Here is an 18481-nt window from a genome sequence, read left to right as displayed (position 1 = left end):
GATTCCCAAGGAATGTTCAGGCTGGGAGAGCTGGGAATGTTCCCCTGGAGAAGGGAAAAATCCAGGGAATGCTCAGAGTGCCTGGAGGGGCTCCAGGAGAGCTGGAGAGGGACTGGGGACAAGGGACAGAGGGACAGGACCAGGGAATGACTCCCACTGGGAAAGGGGAGCTTGGGCTGGGATCTTGGCAAGGAATTCCTGGCTGGGATGGAATTCCTAGATTTTCTGTGGCTGCCCCTGGATCCCCGGCAGTGCCCAAGGCCAGGCTGGATGGGGCTTGGATCCACCTGGGATTGGCAAAGGTGTCGCTGTCTGTGCCTGGAGTGGGATGGGATGATCCTTAAAACCCTTCCATCCCAAACCATTCCATGATTCCATAGTTCTGGACTTGCTAGCCCCAGCACTGATTCATCTTCCAGCTCTGGGATTGCTGCATTCCCTCTCCCATCTCCAGGTTTTCCCCACCCCCAGCAGCCACCGGGACTGGGAATATTCCATTTCCCACTCACGGATGTTGTGACATCGGGCGAGATCCCAAATCCTTGCCACGATCCCGATTTTCCAAGGGCTCTGTTTCTCCCTGGCAGGTGGCTGGTGGGACATGAGGAGAACAAGCAGAAGACAGATGTCCACTACAGATCCATGGGAGGGGAAGGGAATTTCAACTGGAGATTCATCTTTCCCTTCGATTATCTCCCAGCGGAGCAGATGTGCCACGTGGCCAAGAAGGTGAGTGGTCCTGGATGCAATTCCTGCATCCTCATGGGAATTCGGGGGTGAAATGGGAATTTCAGACTTTCACAAGCAGAGCTGTGCAAAGCTCAGCTTTTCCGTGTTGTTGACAGCGAAATTTTGGGAATTTTGTTAAAAAATCCACATTTGGAAGCAAAATGGGGTTGGAATTAGAGGTGATTTTTTTTGGAGAGACTCATTCCTCCAGGAAAGATTCATCCAGGCTGGAGCAGGAAAATCATTGGATCAAGTGTGGAAATGCTCTTGGACGACAGGGATATTCCAAAGCTGGAGATGGCAATTCCATGGGAATGGTTTGGTAGGAACCTCTGTTTTTCAGCATGGAATAATGAGCGTCATGCTGTGTAAAAACTTCCCAAAAATGCTAAAAATGGGGAAAGAAAGGAGCTGACTCCAAAATCCTGATGGGAACATGGGTTGGGATGTGCCACTGGAAGAAAAGCTTTGGATTCAAGGAGGTGATTGGAATGGGAGTTGAAGTGGATGGGGATTTTTGGATGGGATTTTGACCCCCTTGTTCCTCCAGCTGTTCCAGGTGTTCCTTGGATCGGTTCATGGGAATTGCACAGATGGAAGGAAACAGGAATGGGGTTGGGATGGGTGCTTGGAATGCAGGGGAAAATTGGATGATGGAAATGATGTGAATTAGGGAAAACTGGACACCAAACCATGGAGGAGATCAATTAATTTAAATTTCTTTCACCTGGAGATTGAAAGGATTAAGAGGAACAATCCAATGGAAATTCCCTATCCATGTTAGGGGGTGGAACTGGATCATCTTTAAGGTCCCTTCCAACCCAAACCATTCCATGATTCTGTGATTTTTGGCTCTTTTTGGCCTGTGGACAACAGGGAAAATCCCGGCTTCCTGTGGCGCCTCCCTGGAGGCTCAAAGTCCTTCATCCACCTCATCCTGATCCTTCATCCCTTGAGGATTTGGGACACCAGCAGGAATTTCCCTATGGAAAGCGTGGTCAGGCCTTGGAAGTGCCCAGGGAGGTTTGGAGTCCCCATCCCTGGAGGTGTCCAAGGAATTCCTGGATGTGGCACTGAGTGCCGAGGGGGGCATCGATCCCAAGATGAACTTGATGATCCTGGAGGGATTTTCCAACCTCGGTGATCCTATGATCCCTGCTCCCTGCTTTTGCTCAGCCTCAGTATTCATGGGATACGAGGTGCCCAGAGATTCCTGCTTGCAATGGGACCATCCCCAAAACCAACTGTGATCCCCAAAAATCTCCTGTGATCCCCAAAACCCACTGAGATCCCCATCCCATCTTATTTTCCATGGAACCAGCGCCTCGGCTGGGAAGATGCTGAGCAAATCCCCTGTCCCAGACAATTCCCGACTTCCAAAACCCTTCCCGGGCAGTTCCAATGATTGACAGAATCCCAGCTGGGCTCATTTCACGCTTCATATCCCACAAATCCCAAGTACAGGGTGTACTACATCCAATTATCCCTCTTGGAAAAAGCCAAGACCCCCTCCATAAACCCCTTTAAGCAAATCCATCCCGCTGCGCCGATCTGGAATCTTTTCCCACCACATGGCTTCCAACGCTGGATCCGAAAATAAACACCTTGTAAAAGCTCTCTGTAAAGGCCGGAATAATGAAGGAAAAGCCGGGTGGAGCATTCCGGCCCCGGGAATTTTTTGATCTCGCCATGTGCTGTTTGAACTCCGGCTTGGTTCCTGCAGCCGTAAAAATCCCGGCTGGAAAGGCGGGCGCTGGAAGGTGGAATTTCAATCAAGGGTTGGGAGCAACGGTGGGGAACTGGGAGCTGCTCAAAACCACCTGTGCCCAACCGGGCCGGGAGGGAAAGAGTTTTCCAGTGGCTCTCCTTTGTTTGCTCCGTGCCGGAGCTCCCAGGAGCGTGGCCAGGTGGATTAGGAATCATGGAATCATGGAATAATTTGGATGGGAAGGGAGCTGAAAGATTAGCCAGTTCCATCCAGGGACAAATTCCACCATCCCAGGGGGATCCAAGCCCAGTGTCCAACCTGGCCTTGGGCACTGCCAGGGATCCAGGGGCAGCCACAGCAAATCTGGGAATTCCAGATGAATCCCAGTCAGGAATTCCTTGCCAAGATCCCAGCCCAAGCTCCCCTTTCCCAGTGGGAGCCATTCCCTGGCTCCTGTCCCTCTGTCCCTTGTCTCCAGTCCCTCTCCAGCTCTCCTGGAGCCCCTCCAGGCACTCTGAGCATTCCCTGGAATTTTCCCTTCCAATTCCAGCAATCCCAACTCTCCCAGCCTTTCCCACAGCAGAGCTGCTCCATCCCTCTGATCATCCTGGTGCATCCTCTGGATTGCTCCAAGAGCTCCAGGTCCTTCCCATGCTGGGAATTCCAGAGCTGGAATTCCTGTAGGTGAGGACTCCGTGGGTCATCCCAACTCAGGTTGCAAATACTCTCTCCAAAAAAAAACAAGGATGCCTCTGGATAAGATGGTGTCCATGTTATTTCGGTCTGATAGGAAAGCCTGAGGTGCTTGGGAGCCTGGAAATCCAGGGAAAACCCAGGGAAATCCATGTGCCACTGTTTTCCTGCTTTTCTGAACCTTCCAACCACTCCAGGATGGTTTTCCATAACATTCCTGGCTGGAATAATGTTATTAAGATTTTTCTTCTCCTTATGAGAGGGGAGTTTCTCCCAATCCAAAATTCAATTTCTCCCAATCCAAAATTCCCAATCCAAAAATCCTAATCCCAAATTTCCAAAATATTTCCATGGAAGGGAATTATTGCCATCTTTAGGACAGCTCTTCAGAAAGCATGGAAATGCTTTTTTTAATGCTTTTCTCAGCATTCCTTTCAAATTTCCATCTTTGTTCCCACTTTCTTTTTGGTGCCATCTTTCTCTTCCAGCCCTGTAAAATTCAAACCACGTTGGTTGCATGGGAAGAGCACATTCCCAGGTTTTTGAGTCCTGCAGGAAAATAGTTCCTGGGATGGAAAATGAGAAAATCATGAAATGATTTAGGATGGAAAAGCCTTCTAACATCACCAGCTCTGCCAAGGCCACCACTCTCCACATCCCCAGGTGCCACATCCAGAGAGATTTTAAATAATTCCAGGGATGGACATTCCATCATTTCCCTGGGCAGCCTCTGCATGGCTGGAAAACCCTTTCCATGAAGGAATTTTCCCTAAAATCTAGCCTAACTTGGAAATTTAAACTTTGGATTCCCAGTTAAGCCTGTTACCGGATGGGTCATGGGACAACCAGAACCATCTGAGGTCACCTGGATGTGGATCCCATTTTCCCAGGCATCCGCCCGGGAAAAAAGCTCAGCTCCCATATCCCACAGGTGCCACAGGGTGGAAAATGCATGGAATTGGTTTTGGAGCGTTCAGCTTCCTGCGCCAATTCCAGCAGCAGCTGGATTCGGCTGCCACATCTGGATCTGGGAAGTTCTTCAGGGTAGGAAAGGGTTTGCCTGGAATGTCGGAGCAAACGGCATTTCCATGGATGTGCCGGGTCTGGTTTTGGGATTCTTACGGACATGGAGGGGCTGGAGCATGTCCAGGGCAGGGAACAGAGCTGGGAAGGGGCTGGAGAATTCCTGAGGGAGATGGGAAAGGGGCTCAGCCCGGAGAAAAGGAGGATCCAGAGGGAACTCCTGGCTCTTCACAACTTCCTGGAATGTTTGAACCAGGTGGGAGCTGGGATCTAATCCCAGGGGAAAACAGGATAAGAGGGAACGGCCTCAGGCTGTGCTAGGGGAGGCTCAGGGTGGACATCAGCAGGAATTTCCTCAGGGAAAGGGTGGTCAGACCCTGGAAGTGCCTGGAGAGGTTTGGAATCAGAATCCCTGGAGGTTTCCAAGGAATTCCTGGTTGTGGCACTCAGTGCCAAGGTGGGGATAGGACACAGCTCGGACTGGATGATCCTGGAGGGATTTTCCAACCTCAGGGATGCTGCGACATCCAAGGGGAGTCTCCTGCATATCCAGGACTCCCAAATTCCTGCAGGATGCACCTGAAATGGGACGTTTTGGGAGCAGACTTCCTCTCCTTCCCAAAAATCAGGTTTCCTGCTTTGTTTTCTGGAGCACATCCACAGTCCAGGAGAAATGCAGCCCTGTCAACACTTTCCTGGGAATCTGAGACGATTTTTTCCCCACTGCTTTATCCACAAAAACTCATAAAATATCCCAGAGCCTCCCCTCACTTGGAAAACAAACCCCCAAACAATAATTCCAGCCTTTTTTCCCCGTGGCTTGGACAAGGCCGGGATATAAATTTCGCACTCCAGGTTGTTTTTATAGGGAATGTTCGGAGCTCGATTTAATCATGGAAGCGAATTTCACGCTGCCTTGAAAGGGACCCATAAACTTCACTTGGCATTGAATTCCCCCTTCCCAATTCCCTGTTCCTTTTCCTGCCTTTCCAGGGGAGGTCTGGCTGTCCCCAGCTGGACAGGGCTCAAAGCAGGGAGGTTTTGTCTCCAGCAAAGTGATATTTTATGGTGTTTTTCCAAAAAAAAAAAAAAAAAAAAAAATAGGAGAATTTGGAGAGGAGCATTGAATTCCCGCCTGGAAACGCTCAAGCCCCACCTGAATTATCCCTGGAATGCTGGGATGTTGTTCTGAGGGATTGGGATGCAGAAGGTTTTGCTCCCTTTTTCCTTGGACATTGCAGTGGGAAGGATAGAAGGAGGGATCCCAAAGTCTGCAGGGTTTGCCGGCAGTTCCATGGAATCGTGGAATGGTTTGGAATGGGAAGGACCTTAAAGCCCACCCGGGGACACCTCCCACTGTCCCAGGTGGGTCCAAGCCCTGTCCAACCTGGCCTTGGACACTTCCAGGGTTGGGACAGCCACAGCAAATCTGGGAATTCCATCCCAGCTCCTCCCTATCCTCCCAGCCAGGAATTCCTTCCCAATATCCCATCCAACCTTTCCTTCAGCTTCATTATCCCAAAGGACACGGATCCAGTTGGGATAGGTGGGAGATGATCCCATGAGGTTTTCCTCAGGTTTGGCTCCACGTGGATGGGATGGGGCAATGGGAAATCCCAATCCTTGGGAAGTTGCACCAACCCAAAAAGGACCGTGGGATGCACCTGGAGCATGGACACATCCATGGAATGTGGGAATGATGGGATGGACCTCTGAGCCAGGAATTCACTGGGAAGAAGAGGCACCTGGAGGACATGGAGCTCGTGGAAGTTTCCTTTACAGGGAATATTCCAGCTGGGAAATGAGGTGGTCTCGAGGGTCCCTTCCTGCCCAAACCAGTCCAGAATTCCATATATTTCCCACTTTTCCAAGCCAACCTTAGATGGGTGTCTGGATTTCTCCTGGAAGGGACAATCCGAAGGAGCTGGTGGTGTTCACCTTGGAGATGGATCTTCTGCCACCTAGGAATTTTCCAGCCCCTCCTGAAGTCATCCCATCTTTGTTATCCATGGATCCGTGGCTCCTAGATCCCCATGGATCCCTTCTTTCCCCAGTTTCTGGGAAAGGGAAGAATCAACATCAACTCTTCCCCTTTTTTTAGCAATTTTAATTCAAAACAGCTGGAAAAGCTGGGAGAGATCCCCCTGGATAAACATCCATCCCAACCCACTGCAACCAGCGCAGGGGAGAGAGGGAATTTTCCATGGACTTCCTTTGGGATTTCTCGATTGTCCAATATCTCAAATGCATCCATAAAATGCTCCAATGCAAAATTCCTGGCACATTTTCCCAAAGCCGGGCAGGGAACAGAGCAAACTTGAAACAGAAACATCCAGGGGGATCTCTTAAAATGAATCCAATGGGATTGGAGTGCCCACGGACTCCCAGGCGGAATATTTGTGTTCCTATGGAATGTGACACGTTTTTCTGCCTTTTTAATAATATTGGATGAAATCATGAAATTGAGTCTTGGGGTGAATTTATGGAGCGATGGGTGAATAACGCTGGAGTTTCCTGGTTTTAATTAAATCCCGTCATTTCTGACACTTCCAGGAGGAATTGCCACTGGAACACTCTTGGAGGGGTGTCAGGAATCCTGTTGGGATTTTCCTGCTCTTTGCTGGAGCCAGGAAATACAATCCCAACAATCCCTCAGCTTTGGGTGGGATTTTGTCTTTCTCCTTTATCCCAACATTTCTTTTTGGACATCAGGTGGAATTTTTTTAATGGAAAGGGTGGAAGTGCCCAGGGAGGTTCGGAGTCCCTATCCCTGGAGATGTCCAAGGAATTCCTGGATGCTGAGGTGGGGATTTGGCACAGCTTGGACTCGCTGATCCCAAAAGGCTTTTCCAACCTCAGGGATTCTGGGAGTCTTAATCCTAACTCCCAGGCACCCCAACAGTGGTGTTAGATCCCTGTTGAAAAAAATTCCAATTTTCACACGTGAAAATAGTGATTCCGCAGATTCCGCTTCCCAGGCAGTGGATATTCCTTATTCTGGGGTGCAGAACTGATGGATAACTTGGGAATGTTCCCCTGGAGAAGGGAAAATTCCAGGGAATGCTCAGAGTGCCTGGAGGGGCTCCAGGAGAGCTGGAGAGGGACTGGGGACAAGGGACAGAGGGACAGGAGCCAGGGAATGGCTCCCACTGGGAAAGGGGAGCTTGGGCTGGGATCTTGGCAAGGAATTCCTGGCTGGAATGGAATTCCCAGATTTTCTGTGGCTGCCCTGGATCCCTGGAGTGCCCAAGGAAAGGTTGGACACTGGGGCTCAGAGCAACCAGTGTGATACTAGCGGATTCCTGGGATACCATGGAATCATCGTTTCCATGTCCATGTTCCATAATAAATCCAGGAGCCATGGATGGCCTGAAGCTGGGACTGGCATTTGATGGTCTCAGGTTGTCCCACTGCCTGTGACAGACCTGGGAGAAGATTGAAGCCATGGTGGATCTGGAAGGGAAGGAATCCTTGGGAATTCCCTGCTGGAAGTGCTGATTCAGGCATCAATCCCATATTTTTCCATTTTTAAGAGGAAGGCGAAGTTTGGCAGCACCACCACTCAACACTCATTTTTCTCTTCCCCTTGGAGATTCAACCTCGTTGGAATTGTGGGAATTTCTGTTGCTCCTAAGAATCCTGTTTGGGATCCCATGGAGCCATTTCCTAAATTACATTAAATTAAATTAAGTTATTTAAATAAAATTGATTACATTTACTTAAATCATTAAATTAAGGCATAAGTTTTTGCTAACACCTTCCAGACGCATCTTGGGCTTCCCACTGGTTATCCAAGACTTTTCCAGAGCCTGTGCTCCTGCAGATCCACAGCAGGGCACCCCAGGAATTCCAGGATTTCCGGAGCCCAATTCTCCCAATCAATCTTTAATTTTCCCCCGGTTTCTTTCCCTGTGTGATTTTAGGAACACTTCTGGAGCTTGGACAAGACGGAAAACAAGATCCCGCCCCAGCTGATCTTCCAGATCTGGGACAACGACAAGTTCTCCTTCGACGACTATTTGGGTAAGTTGGGAATTTTGGGATCCATCCCAAAAAAGGGAAAACATGACTGGCACAGGTTGTCTGGACAAGCGGTGGGTGCCCCATCCCTGGAAGTGTCCAAAGCCAGGTTGGATTGGGATTGGAGTCACCTGGGACAGTGGAAGGTGGGACTTTAGATTTGGACGGATGGGGCTGCCCAAACTCCATGGGATCAGGGAGAATTCCATCTTTTAAGGATTTTCCTGCTGAGGTGTCTCACCTGGAATGTTCTTCCTTGCAGGTTCCATCCAGATGGATCTCAACAGGATGCCCAAGCCTGCCAAGACGGCAGAAAAGTGTTCCTTGGATCTTGTGGATGATTCCCTGTCCTCCAGCCGCTTTGTGTCCCTCTTTGAGCAGAAAACCGTCAAGGGCTGGTGGCCCTGCGTGGCCGAGCAGAACCAGCAGAAGATCCTGGCGGTAAAGTGACCTCTCCATGTTTTCCCTTGGATCTTTCACTCCAGTTCCCATTCCTTCCCAATCCAAGCTGTTCCAGAATTCCCTGAAATCTTCGTTCAGTTCAAGCCAGGGCAAGAAATTCCACTTCCAACTGGAGATTTTGTGGTTCCAGCCAGACCAGCTGCTGTTGGCTGGAAGTTTTCCGGCAACATGCAGAGGAATGATCAGTTTTGTGGGATTTTCACCCCGGTTTTTGGAATTTGATACCAAATTTGATTCCGTATCATGACAATCCCCAACAATCTTGTGTCCTAAACACCAGGGAAAAATTCCAGCTGTTCCCAAAGATAGATTTAAATGTGTCTGGGACCCTGTTCCAGGTTTTGGTGGATTGAGGGAATCCAGGAAGGGAATTGGGTCATTCAGCCAAAAAACCCCGAGCTGGTTCCAGGGAAATCAGGAATCAGGGAATTGGGAAAGACTGGATGTGGCAGTCAGTGATGATCAGTCACAGCTTGGACCTGATCCCAGGGGGTTTTCCAGCCTCAGCAATCCTGGGATTCTGTGGTTGCCCAAATTTGGGTGTCAGCGAGATCCGGAATTTCCAGGAATATCTCCAGTGAAGGGTGAAGGATTTCTGGGATCCTTGTGATCATTGTTGGTTTTGTTCTGCTCAAAGCATATTTTCTTCCCCTAATCCCTATTTTCCATCCCACGTTCATTCCCCACCTTTCCCTCTGTTTTTTTGGGATAATAAATAAGTTTTTGTTTAACCCATCCAGGGAAAACTGGAGATGACTTTGGAAATCGTGGCAGAACAGGAGCATGAGGAGCGTCCGGCCGGGATGGGACGGGATGAGCCAAACATGAACCCCAGGCTGGAGGATCCCAAGTAAGAACATCCCGAATGGAAAAACAGCCACTAGGGCATGGAATTCTTGAGGACCAAGTGGGAATTCTGGGTTTCCAGCTGGAAAGAACTGGGCTGAACTGGGTTTGCAGCTGCGCAGGATCCACTCTGAACTGGTGGGGACTGGGAGGGAGGTCTGGAGGAGCAGTTCTGTGGAATTGGGAAGTTGGTCTGGACCCTGAATCCAGTGGGATCTGGAAACTGGTCTGGACCATGAATCCAGTGGGGTTTGGAAACTGGTCTGGACCATGAATCCAGTGGGACTGGGAGACTGGTCTGGACCATGAATCCAGTGGGATCTGGAAACTGGTCTGGACCATGAATCCAGTGGGATTGGGAGACTGGTCTGGACCATGAATCCAGCGGGATTGGGAGGCTGGTCTGGACCATGAATCCACTGGGATCTGGAAACTGGTCTGGACCATGAATCCAGTGGGATCTGGAAACTGGTCTGGACCATGAATCCAGTGGGATCTGGAAACTGGTCTGGACCATGAATCCAGTGGGGTTTGGAAACTGGTCTGGATCATGAATCCAGTGGGATCTGGAAACTGGTCTGGACCATGAATCCAGTGGGATCTGGAAACTGGTCTGGACCACCGGTTCAGTGAGATTTGGGAGACAGGTCTGGACCAGCAAGATGGACACTGATAGGACATCCCCAGAGGGATGAGGAGCTGACACATTCCAGTGGGATTGGGAAGCTGGCCTGGATCACCAATCCAGTGGGATTTCGAGGCTGGTCTGGGACCAGCAAAGCGGGTGGGATTGGGGATCCAGGAGGATGAAGTTCTGAGGTGACCTCCTCTCGGTTCCAGGCGTCCCGAGACCTCCTTCCTGTGGTTCACGTCCCCGTACAAGACCCTGAAGTTCATCCTGTGGCGCCGCTACAAGTGGGTGCTGATCCTGGCCATCCTCCTCTTCATCCTGCTGCTTTTCCTGGGAATCTTCGTCTACGCCTTCCCGGTACGGAGCGGTTGGGAGAGGACAGGGATTGGCTGAGATCTGAGGAGTGGTGGATTCAGGGGGATGGGAAATTCCGTGCTGAGGAACACAACAGCTTCAAACGGGACTTTTTTGGGTTTGGGATCCTCATGGGAAAAATATGGAGGGGTTGGAGCATGTTCAGGGATAGGAATGGAGTTGGGAAGGGGCTGGAACACCAGGAAAAGCTGAGGGAAAGGGGCTCATCCTGGAGAAAAGCAGGATCAGAGGGGACCTTCTAGCTCTCCACAATTCCCTGAAAGTTTGGCGCCAGGTGGGATTTGGGATCTGCTCCAAGGGAGCAACAGGACAAGAGGGAAAGGCCTCAGGTTGTTCCAAGGGAATTTCAGGTTGGATATCGAGGAAAATACCTCATGGAAAGTGGTGTCCAGCCCTGGAGCAGTGGTGGAGTTCCCATCCATGGAATTATTCCAGAAACATTCAGATGTCACATTTGAGGACAGGGATAATGATGAATTTAGGGCTCTTTTCCAACCTCAACAATTCCGTGATACCAGGAATAGTGGAGATCCCAAAAAAACATGGGAAGGTCATTCCTGGGCTGTCCTCAGCGACACAAAGTGCTGGCACTGGGACAGATCCCAAAGTTTTCCAGGATGCAGAAGGAAAAAATTCTGGGATAGCTTTGCCTGTTTGGCAAAAGGCAGGCTTTGCTTTGCCTTTGGCAAAATTCCATGGAGCTGCTGCCTGGATTTGCCCTTGGAATAAATGTGGATGGGGCAGGGCTGGAGGAGCCTCTCCCTGCTGGAAAGCTCTGCATTCCAGAAAATTCCTGGCACAGCTTTGGGAATGCTCCAGGACCCCTTTCCAAAGGGGCAGAACTGGTGATGTGCCTGTAGGAATACACAGCCGGGAGTTGGGTGGTGAATCCATGAGATCTTTGGGAATCCCAGAGGATGGGAAGCAGCAGCAGGATCCAGAGGAGAGGAGGAGGCTCCAGCAAATTAAGGAAAACTGGGAATGCTTCCCACCAGTTGGACGCTGGGATGGGGCTGGAGGGAGGGGCCAAATTTAATCCAAGGGTTTGAAGGGGTGGGAATTTATCTTAAAAAATTTTGGGAAGAGCAACTAAAATACAGGAATGACTCCTGGTGCTTATCAAAATCTTCCAATGATTCCCTTATTTTTCCAATCATTCCCTCATTCTTCCAGTGCTTCCCTCATTTTTCCAATGATTCCCTTATTTTTCCAATGGTTCCCTCATTCTCCCAATCACTCCCTTATTCTTCCAGTCATTCCCTCATTTTTCCAGCAACTTCCTCATTTTTCCAATAATTTGCTTATTCTTTCAATGATTCTTTTATTTTTCTGATGATTCCCTCATTTTCCCAGTGATTCCCATGTTTTTCCATCCTTCCAGAACTACGCTGCTATGAAACTGGTGAAACCATTCAACTGAAGCTGCTCCCTTGCCTGCCTGGGAACTTTGGGAAGGAATTTTGGAAGTGGAGAAGGAACAACCTCATCCAGGCCTCCAGCTGCTGCCAAAGACTCCACTTCCCTTTGGAATTCCACCCGGGAAGCGTCACCTAACCAAAGCCTGCACCAAAATATTCCTGGTTTTCCAGCCTTCTGTGTTTTGTTTGAGTTTTCCTGCTGCTCTGGTTGGTAAATCCCAAATTCCAGTAAAAATCTGAGGAGGGAGCGGGAAAAGGACTTTTCCATCCATAAGTTGGGAATGTGCAGAGGATCCTCAGGGCAGGATTTAGGATTTGTCAGCCTGTGCAAATCCCACAGATTCCAAGTACTTTTTGCTCTCTGATCCAGCCTCGGTTTCACTTTTCCCGGTATTATCCCATTTATGTATTGTAAACCTATGGAAAACGTGTTGGAAAACCGGAATGCCTGGGATGACACGTCGCCTTCCTAAAGCTGAAATCATGGGAACGGGAAAGACTGTGGTGAAAAACCTGGGATTTGGAGCTGGTGCTCCACAAAATCCTATTTTCTCTTGGGTGTTGAGGCCTTTGCATTCCATCATGGAATTCCGGAGCTGATTTTCCCTTGGAGCTGCTCCACTATCCCACAGGTCTCCCATTCCAACTGGGAGAGGAATCCTGGGAGCAGCTGGGCTTTGATTTCTTCTCACGCTGTCTCCCAGCCACTTTTGTGGGAATTCTTGGTCTTTTTAGTGTCAGTATTTGCAGAATCCCAGAATCCCTGGGGTTGGAAAGGAACTTCGGGATCAAGTCCAAGTTGTGCCTGATCCCCACTGAGTGCCATATCTGGGAATTCCTTGGAAACCTCCACGGATGGGGATTCCAAAGCTCCCTGGGCACTTCCAAGGCCTGATCACCCTTTCCATGAGGAAATTCCTGCTGGTGTCCAGCCGGAGCCTCTCCTGGGACAACCTGAGGCCGTTCCCTCTTTTCCTGTTGTTCCCTGGGATCAGATCCCAACTCCCACCCGGCTCCAAATCGTCAGGGGGTTGTGCAGAGCCAGAAGGTTCCTCCTGATCCTCCTTTTTTCCAGGCTGAACCTCACTGATATTCCTTCAAAATCAGCCGTTTTCCCTTTGTATTCCCAAAGATTCTTATGGAAAACATCCCAACCCATACTCGCCTCTGCCAGGCATTAATGGAGCAAAAAACCTGTCCCGGGCGGGATTTGTTTCCTAAACAAATCCATGATCCACAACCTGCTCAGCCTCCCACAGATCTGATGGGAATGCTGGGACATTCCCGCTTTTGCTGTTCCCTCCTTCTGTCCCTGGAGCAGGATGATCCCATGGGATGTGGCACTTGGGGAATTGTGATCTTGGTAGGGTTGGACTTGAGCTCAGAGATCTTTCTCACCCCGGAATGGTTCCGTAATTCCAGGATTCCCGGGGTTTTCCAGTGCTGGGAGGATGTTAATCCTCAGATTCTCATCCCGCAAGGAATCTTCTCCCGTTCTCCCACCAGAAAAATCCCATTAATATCCGGCTGCTCCGACACCTTTGCTGATTTGGGATCTTCCCATCCTCCCTTCAGCAGGATGAGAGTTATCCTTGGTTCCATGTTTTCCTTGGAGCTGTGGCTGCTCCAAACGAGCGAGGAGCCGGGAAAAGTGATCCCGAGGAATCAGTTTCCCGGGAAAAACTGCTGATAGCAGCTCCTGCCCCGCTCTGGCTGGGATTTTAAGCCAGTGCTTAAAAAATTGGGAAAACAGTCCAAACTGCTTTGTTGGATGGGGATATAATCCATGGGGGATTAAATCCCGGGATTCTCTTTGACACATCTCCCGGAATGCACAGGGCATCTCCTTCTCCGTGTTTTCCGCACAGAAAACACACAGCTTTGGGATTTATAGGGATTTATAGGGATTTATAGGGATTTATAACCCCATCCCTGCTGCCGAGCTTTGGCTGATCCATGGCCCCTTCCCAAAAGTTGGAGCGGAGGAATCGGCTCCGGATTTGCACATCCCAGGGCGGAGGTTTCATTTTCTGTCGTTAAACGCTTTGTTTTCCTTCCGTTTTTCCCTAAAAGCTTCCCAACTCCATTTCCACCCCCATCCCTGTTTATAGCCACCATCAAACCACCAGGATTCGCTCCAATTTTCCAGAGGTTTTATTATCCCAAAGGATCTGAGGAGCCGAGGACAAAAGCTGCTTCTGTTTGGCCCTTGCTGGGATTGGGAATTTGGGTTTTATGGGAATGTTGGTCCTGCTCCTTTCCCACCAGGATCCAGCTGTGCCAGAGGGAATCTGGAATTCTCTGAGCGCTCTCCTGGAATCCACAGTGGGAATTCAGGTCCAATATCTCTGGGTTTGCAGCGATTCTGGGATTTTCCATCCTGGTGTAACTCCCCGTGATCCCAACCCCAAAATTCTGGAGCCATGAGCCCCAAATGGATGTGTGATCCATGTTGGAATGCCAAGTGTGGGATGCTCATCTCCTATCCCATCAGGAGCACCACTGTCTATCCCAGAAAAACAAGGAATGAAAATCCATCCACGGGTTTCCTTTGGAATGTCCAAGGCTGCCTTGGATAAGGATTGGAGCTGCCTGGGATTGTGGAATGCCTGGAATGGGATGGGCTTGAAAGTTTGGGATTCACTCCAGAGACACTTCCAGTGGGAAATCCCATTTTATTCCCAGCATTCCCCTGGCAATCCTGGGTCAGCAGCGATGGGAGGGAAGGATCCAAGGCATCCGATTCCATAAAGACAGGAATTTCCAGAAGGAAATCCATGTTCCCAGTCCAGTTTTCATGCCAAGAAGATCCTGGTGGGTAAATTCAGGTTGGAGCATCTGGAAAAACCGACTCCATCCCATTTTTTTTCCCTGAACAGCCACATCCAGCTCCGGGCCTGGTTGTGTCTCCTCCAAATCCAGGTGGGAGCTGTAGAAAGAATTCCCTGTGGCTTCTGGTTATCCAGGGAATTGGACGGAATTTGTTCCGGATCACCTGTGCCTGCCTTATCCGCAATAATGCCCAAAACACTGTGATTCCCAAAGAAATGCTCTGAAACATTCCTGTTCCCGGTGTTTTGATTGTGGGGATGGAATTGTGGCTCCTCTTTGGAGTGGGAATGGGAAAATCGGGATTGTGGAGCAGGGATGGATCCAGGGAATGCTCGGAGCTCCTGGAGGGGCTCCAGGAGAGCTGGAGAGGGGCTGGGGACAAGGGACAGAGGGACAGGAGCCAGGGAATGGCTCCCACTGGGAAAGGGGAGCTTGGGCTGGGATCTTGGCAAGGAATTCCTGGCTGGGATTTGTCTGGAATTCCTAGAGAATCCCTGGATCTTTTGGAATGTCCAAGGCCAGGCTGGACATTGGGGTTGGATCCACCTGGGATGGTGGGAGGTGTCCCTGAACTGGGATGGGGTGGAATTGCTGGGATGGGATTTAAGATCACTTCCAAGCCAAACATTCCAGGACTCTGGAGCCCCTCTGCTCTGGGAGAGCTGGGAATGTTCCCCTGGAGAAGGGAAAATTCCAGGGAATGCTCAGAGTGCCTGGAGGGGCTCCAGGAGAGCTGGAGAGGGACTGGGGACAAGGGACAGAGGGACAGGAGCCAGGGAATGGCTCCCACTGGGAAAGGGGAGCTTGGGCTGGGATCTTGGCAAGGAATTCCTGGCTGGAATGGAATTCCCAGATTTGCTGGGGCTGCCCCTGGATCCCTGGGAATGTCCAAGGCCAGGCTGGACACTGGGGTTGGATCCACCTGGGGCAGCGGGAGATGTCCCTGGATGGATGGGGTGGGAATGGGATGATCCTAAAATTCTTTCCATCCCAACCCATTCCATGATTCCAGGGCTCCCTGCCCATGTATGGAAGATAATTTCCAAATTTTCCACTGCTTGAGCTCTTCCCTGATCCCAGATTTCCTCAACCTGATGCCAGGAGTAATTCCAGCCTGGAATTCCAAAGTGTGGAGACACCTTTGGGACCATCTGCACACAACACCCCTGCTGTGTTCCCATTCCCTCTAGGAGCTGGAGGAGTTGTAAAACTTCCATCCTGCATCGGGGCTGAATTCCCTAAATCTCCAGCATCCATCCCAAAAAAACTGGGAATGAGCTGGATGGATTTTGCTCCCCAGTTTTCCGGGCAGTGCCCAGTTTTATCCGCTCCGAAGGGAGCGTTTTCCATCCACAAATGCGGATTTTGCCGGAGTGGTTGGAAAAGAGGGAGTCAACGCAGGGAGAGTGGGATGAGAAGTGGGATCCAAGTCAAGGCGCTTCCATAAATTTTTTTGGGAGCTGTTGGCAGCTGGATTTGTTGGCTTAACCCCTGCAGATGGGACCTGCCGTGGGTTCTGCTCATTCCTGGGAACACAGATCCAATGGGAGCACTGATCCAATGGGATGTTCCCTAAAAAAACCGTTGTGGCCTCCAGGCTCCCAAGTCCATGAGTTTTCTGATGGGAAGCTGGAGATTTCCCTGGATTTGGGTGACGTGACACATTTCGGCCTTGCCTTGAGGATTTCCCAGGATGGTGATTCCCGATGCTGGAATTTTCCCCCTGGAAAACGCAGTTGTGGAAAAGGTGGTGATGAATTGAAAGGTGGATTGCTAACCTGAAATTCCTGAAATTAGCTTTTCCCATGGATAACTCTGTATTGTGGGACAGCTGCAGTCGGGATTCATCCCAGAAAAGCTGAAACCCCGGAGACTGAGGGATGATTTATGGGGATCTGCAGGAGACTCCCAAGAAATGAGCCGTGAAAATGCCCTGGGTTTGTCTCCATCTGGAATCTGCTTCCAGAGGAAAATTAGTTGAATTTGTCCTGTGTGCTTTTTCCATTCCCATCCCAGCCTTCCTGAATCCCTGGAATGTGCCAGGTATTTTTATCCCTTGTTAAAAAAAAATAAAGGAAAAGGCACTGGATGCATCAGGGGTTTTATTCCAGCTGGAGCAGCAGCTGAGGTTGGATTTGGCCTGGATCTCCCCTCAAGGCTGGAACCTTTTCCATGATCCCTCATCTTCCCAAGATTTCCCAGAATCGTGGAATGGTTCAGGAAAAGGACCTCAAAGCTCCTCCCATTCCATGCGATCCATGACCTTTCATCTTCAAGCCACCTCAGGCCATGGAATTCTGACTTTTGAGAAAGGTTTGGTGGATATTTGGGATATTGAATCGTGGAAATCATGGAATGGTTTGGGGTGGAATGGACCTTAAAGCCCATCCAGAACCTTCCCCTATCCCAGGTTGCTCCAAGTCTTGTCCTTGGACACTTCCAGGGATAGGGAATCCAAACGTCCCTGGAAAACAGGATTTTGAAGGTTGGATTTGGAGATCTTTCCCAACTTTTAGGATTCCCCGAGTGCTTCTCTTTGGCTTTTGGGATGATTCCAGGGAGACTCCCTTGGCCGCTTCATCCTTGTCAGCATTCCTTTTCCCATGGGCTGAACATCAGGAATTTCCATGCTTGGCAACCTTTTTCATGAAGGAATTCTTCCCGATATCCAATCCAAATCTCTCCCGGTGCCATTTCCCTTTGCTTTCCTTTCTTTTTGGACTTTTCCCCAGTTTTTCCTCCATCTTCTCCACCTTTTTCACTTGTGGTTTTTATCCAGGTCCTGTCCAAGTCCAGCATCCCAGGAAAGGGTTGGGAATTACACCCTCACAAATTCGGGAAGTGGCAGCTCTCCCAAATCCAGCTTATTTTCCCTTCCTTTTCCTTCTTCCCAGAACTCATGGGAATTAAATTCATCCCTTCCCTCACCCCAGTGTTGGGATCTCCTGGAGGTTTTCCCTGGAAACAGCCTAACCCCATGTTTATGGAAATCACGGAGCCAGGACACTTTATCTGGATGGAATTGCTGGGGCTGATGGAGGAGGGAGGAGCCTCTTCATCCCGGTTTTTTCCACCCTTTGGAACAGATTCCAAAGGTTCTGCTTCTGTCCCAAGCCAACAAAGACAAATAGGATTTGTTTGATATGGAAAAGTGGGGAAAAGAAATCCCAGGATACACCAGAGATTTACAATTCCTCTTTGCCAGTGAAAACAGCGGGAAGAGTCATCCGCTGGCAAATCCGTGACTGGAAAACAAAGCCTGGATTTGTTGTCTCCCTCTATGGAAAACAGGGAATAATTGGGATGAGTCACCTCCAAAGGGTGGGAATGGCCTTGGAGCTTCCCAGCGACTCCAGAGGGACAGGAAGGTCATTGGAGAGGTTTGGAGTTCTCCATGCTGGAATACCGGGAAGAGCTCATCCCTCTTTTCACCCCAGGTGCCTCCAAATCATTCCTGGTCTTTTTTTTTTTTAGGAATTATGCAATCCTAGGGAAAACAAACAGGACAATAAGTCAAATGCAGGTTGGATTTTATTTCTCTTTTCCAGTTGTCTGAATAATCAGGGATTGGGAATTCCATTATTTCATTTGCAATGATAAAATCCTAAAAATACTCATATTCCCATAGGATAATGGAAATTTCCTTCAATTTCAGCACCGTTTTTTAAAGGAATACCAGAAATCCCAAATTTTGCTGGCAATGGAGATATCTGGGATCATCTCCCTCCAGTCTGAGGTCCAGAA

General features: G+C 49.7%; 1 protein-coding gene across 8 annotated transcripts in view; it reads left to right on the top strand.

The window, feature by feature from the left end:
• Window positions 1-14965, top strand: part of DYSF (dysferlin) — a 77492-nt gene extending 62527 nt beyond the window's left edge. For all 8 annotated transcript variants that reach the window (XM_077782668.1, XM_077782667.1, XM_077782664.1 and 5 more), the window contains 6 exons: window positions 588-729; window positions 8077-8176; window positions 8436-8614; window positions 9376-9485; window positions 10322-10469; window positions 11869-14965. In XM_077782668.1, the coding sequence (XP_077638794.1) occupies window positions 588-729; window positions 8077-8176; window positions 8436-8614; window positions 9376-9485; window positions 10322-10469; window positions 11869-11907 (718 nt within the window). In that variant the 3' untranslated portion in view covers window positions 11908-14965. The remainder of the gene's footprint in view (window positions 1-587; window positions 730-8076; window positions 8177-8435; window positions 8615-9375; window positions 9486-10321; window positions 10470-11868) is intronic.
• Window positions 14966-18481: the final 3516 nt, after the last annotated feature.

The sequence above is a fragment of the Lonchura striata genome, chromosome 4 (genome assembly GCF_046129695.1).
Source record: "Lonchura striata isolate bLonStr1 chromosome 4, bLonStr1.mat, whole genome shotgun sequence".
Lineage (NCBI taxonomy): Eukaryota > Metazoa > Chordata > Aves > Passeriformes > Estrildidae > Lonchura > Lonchura striata.
Note: the sequence above shows the minus strand (reverse complement) of the source record. Positions and strands in the feature narration are given on the sequence as shown.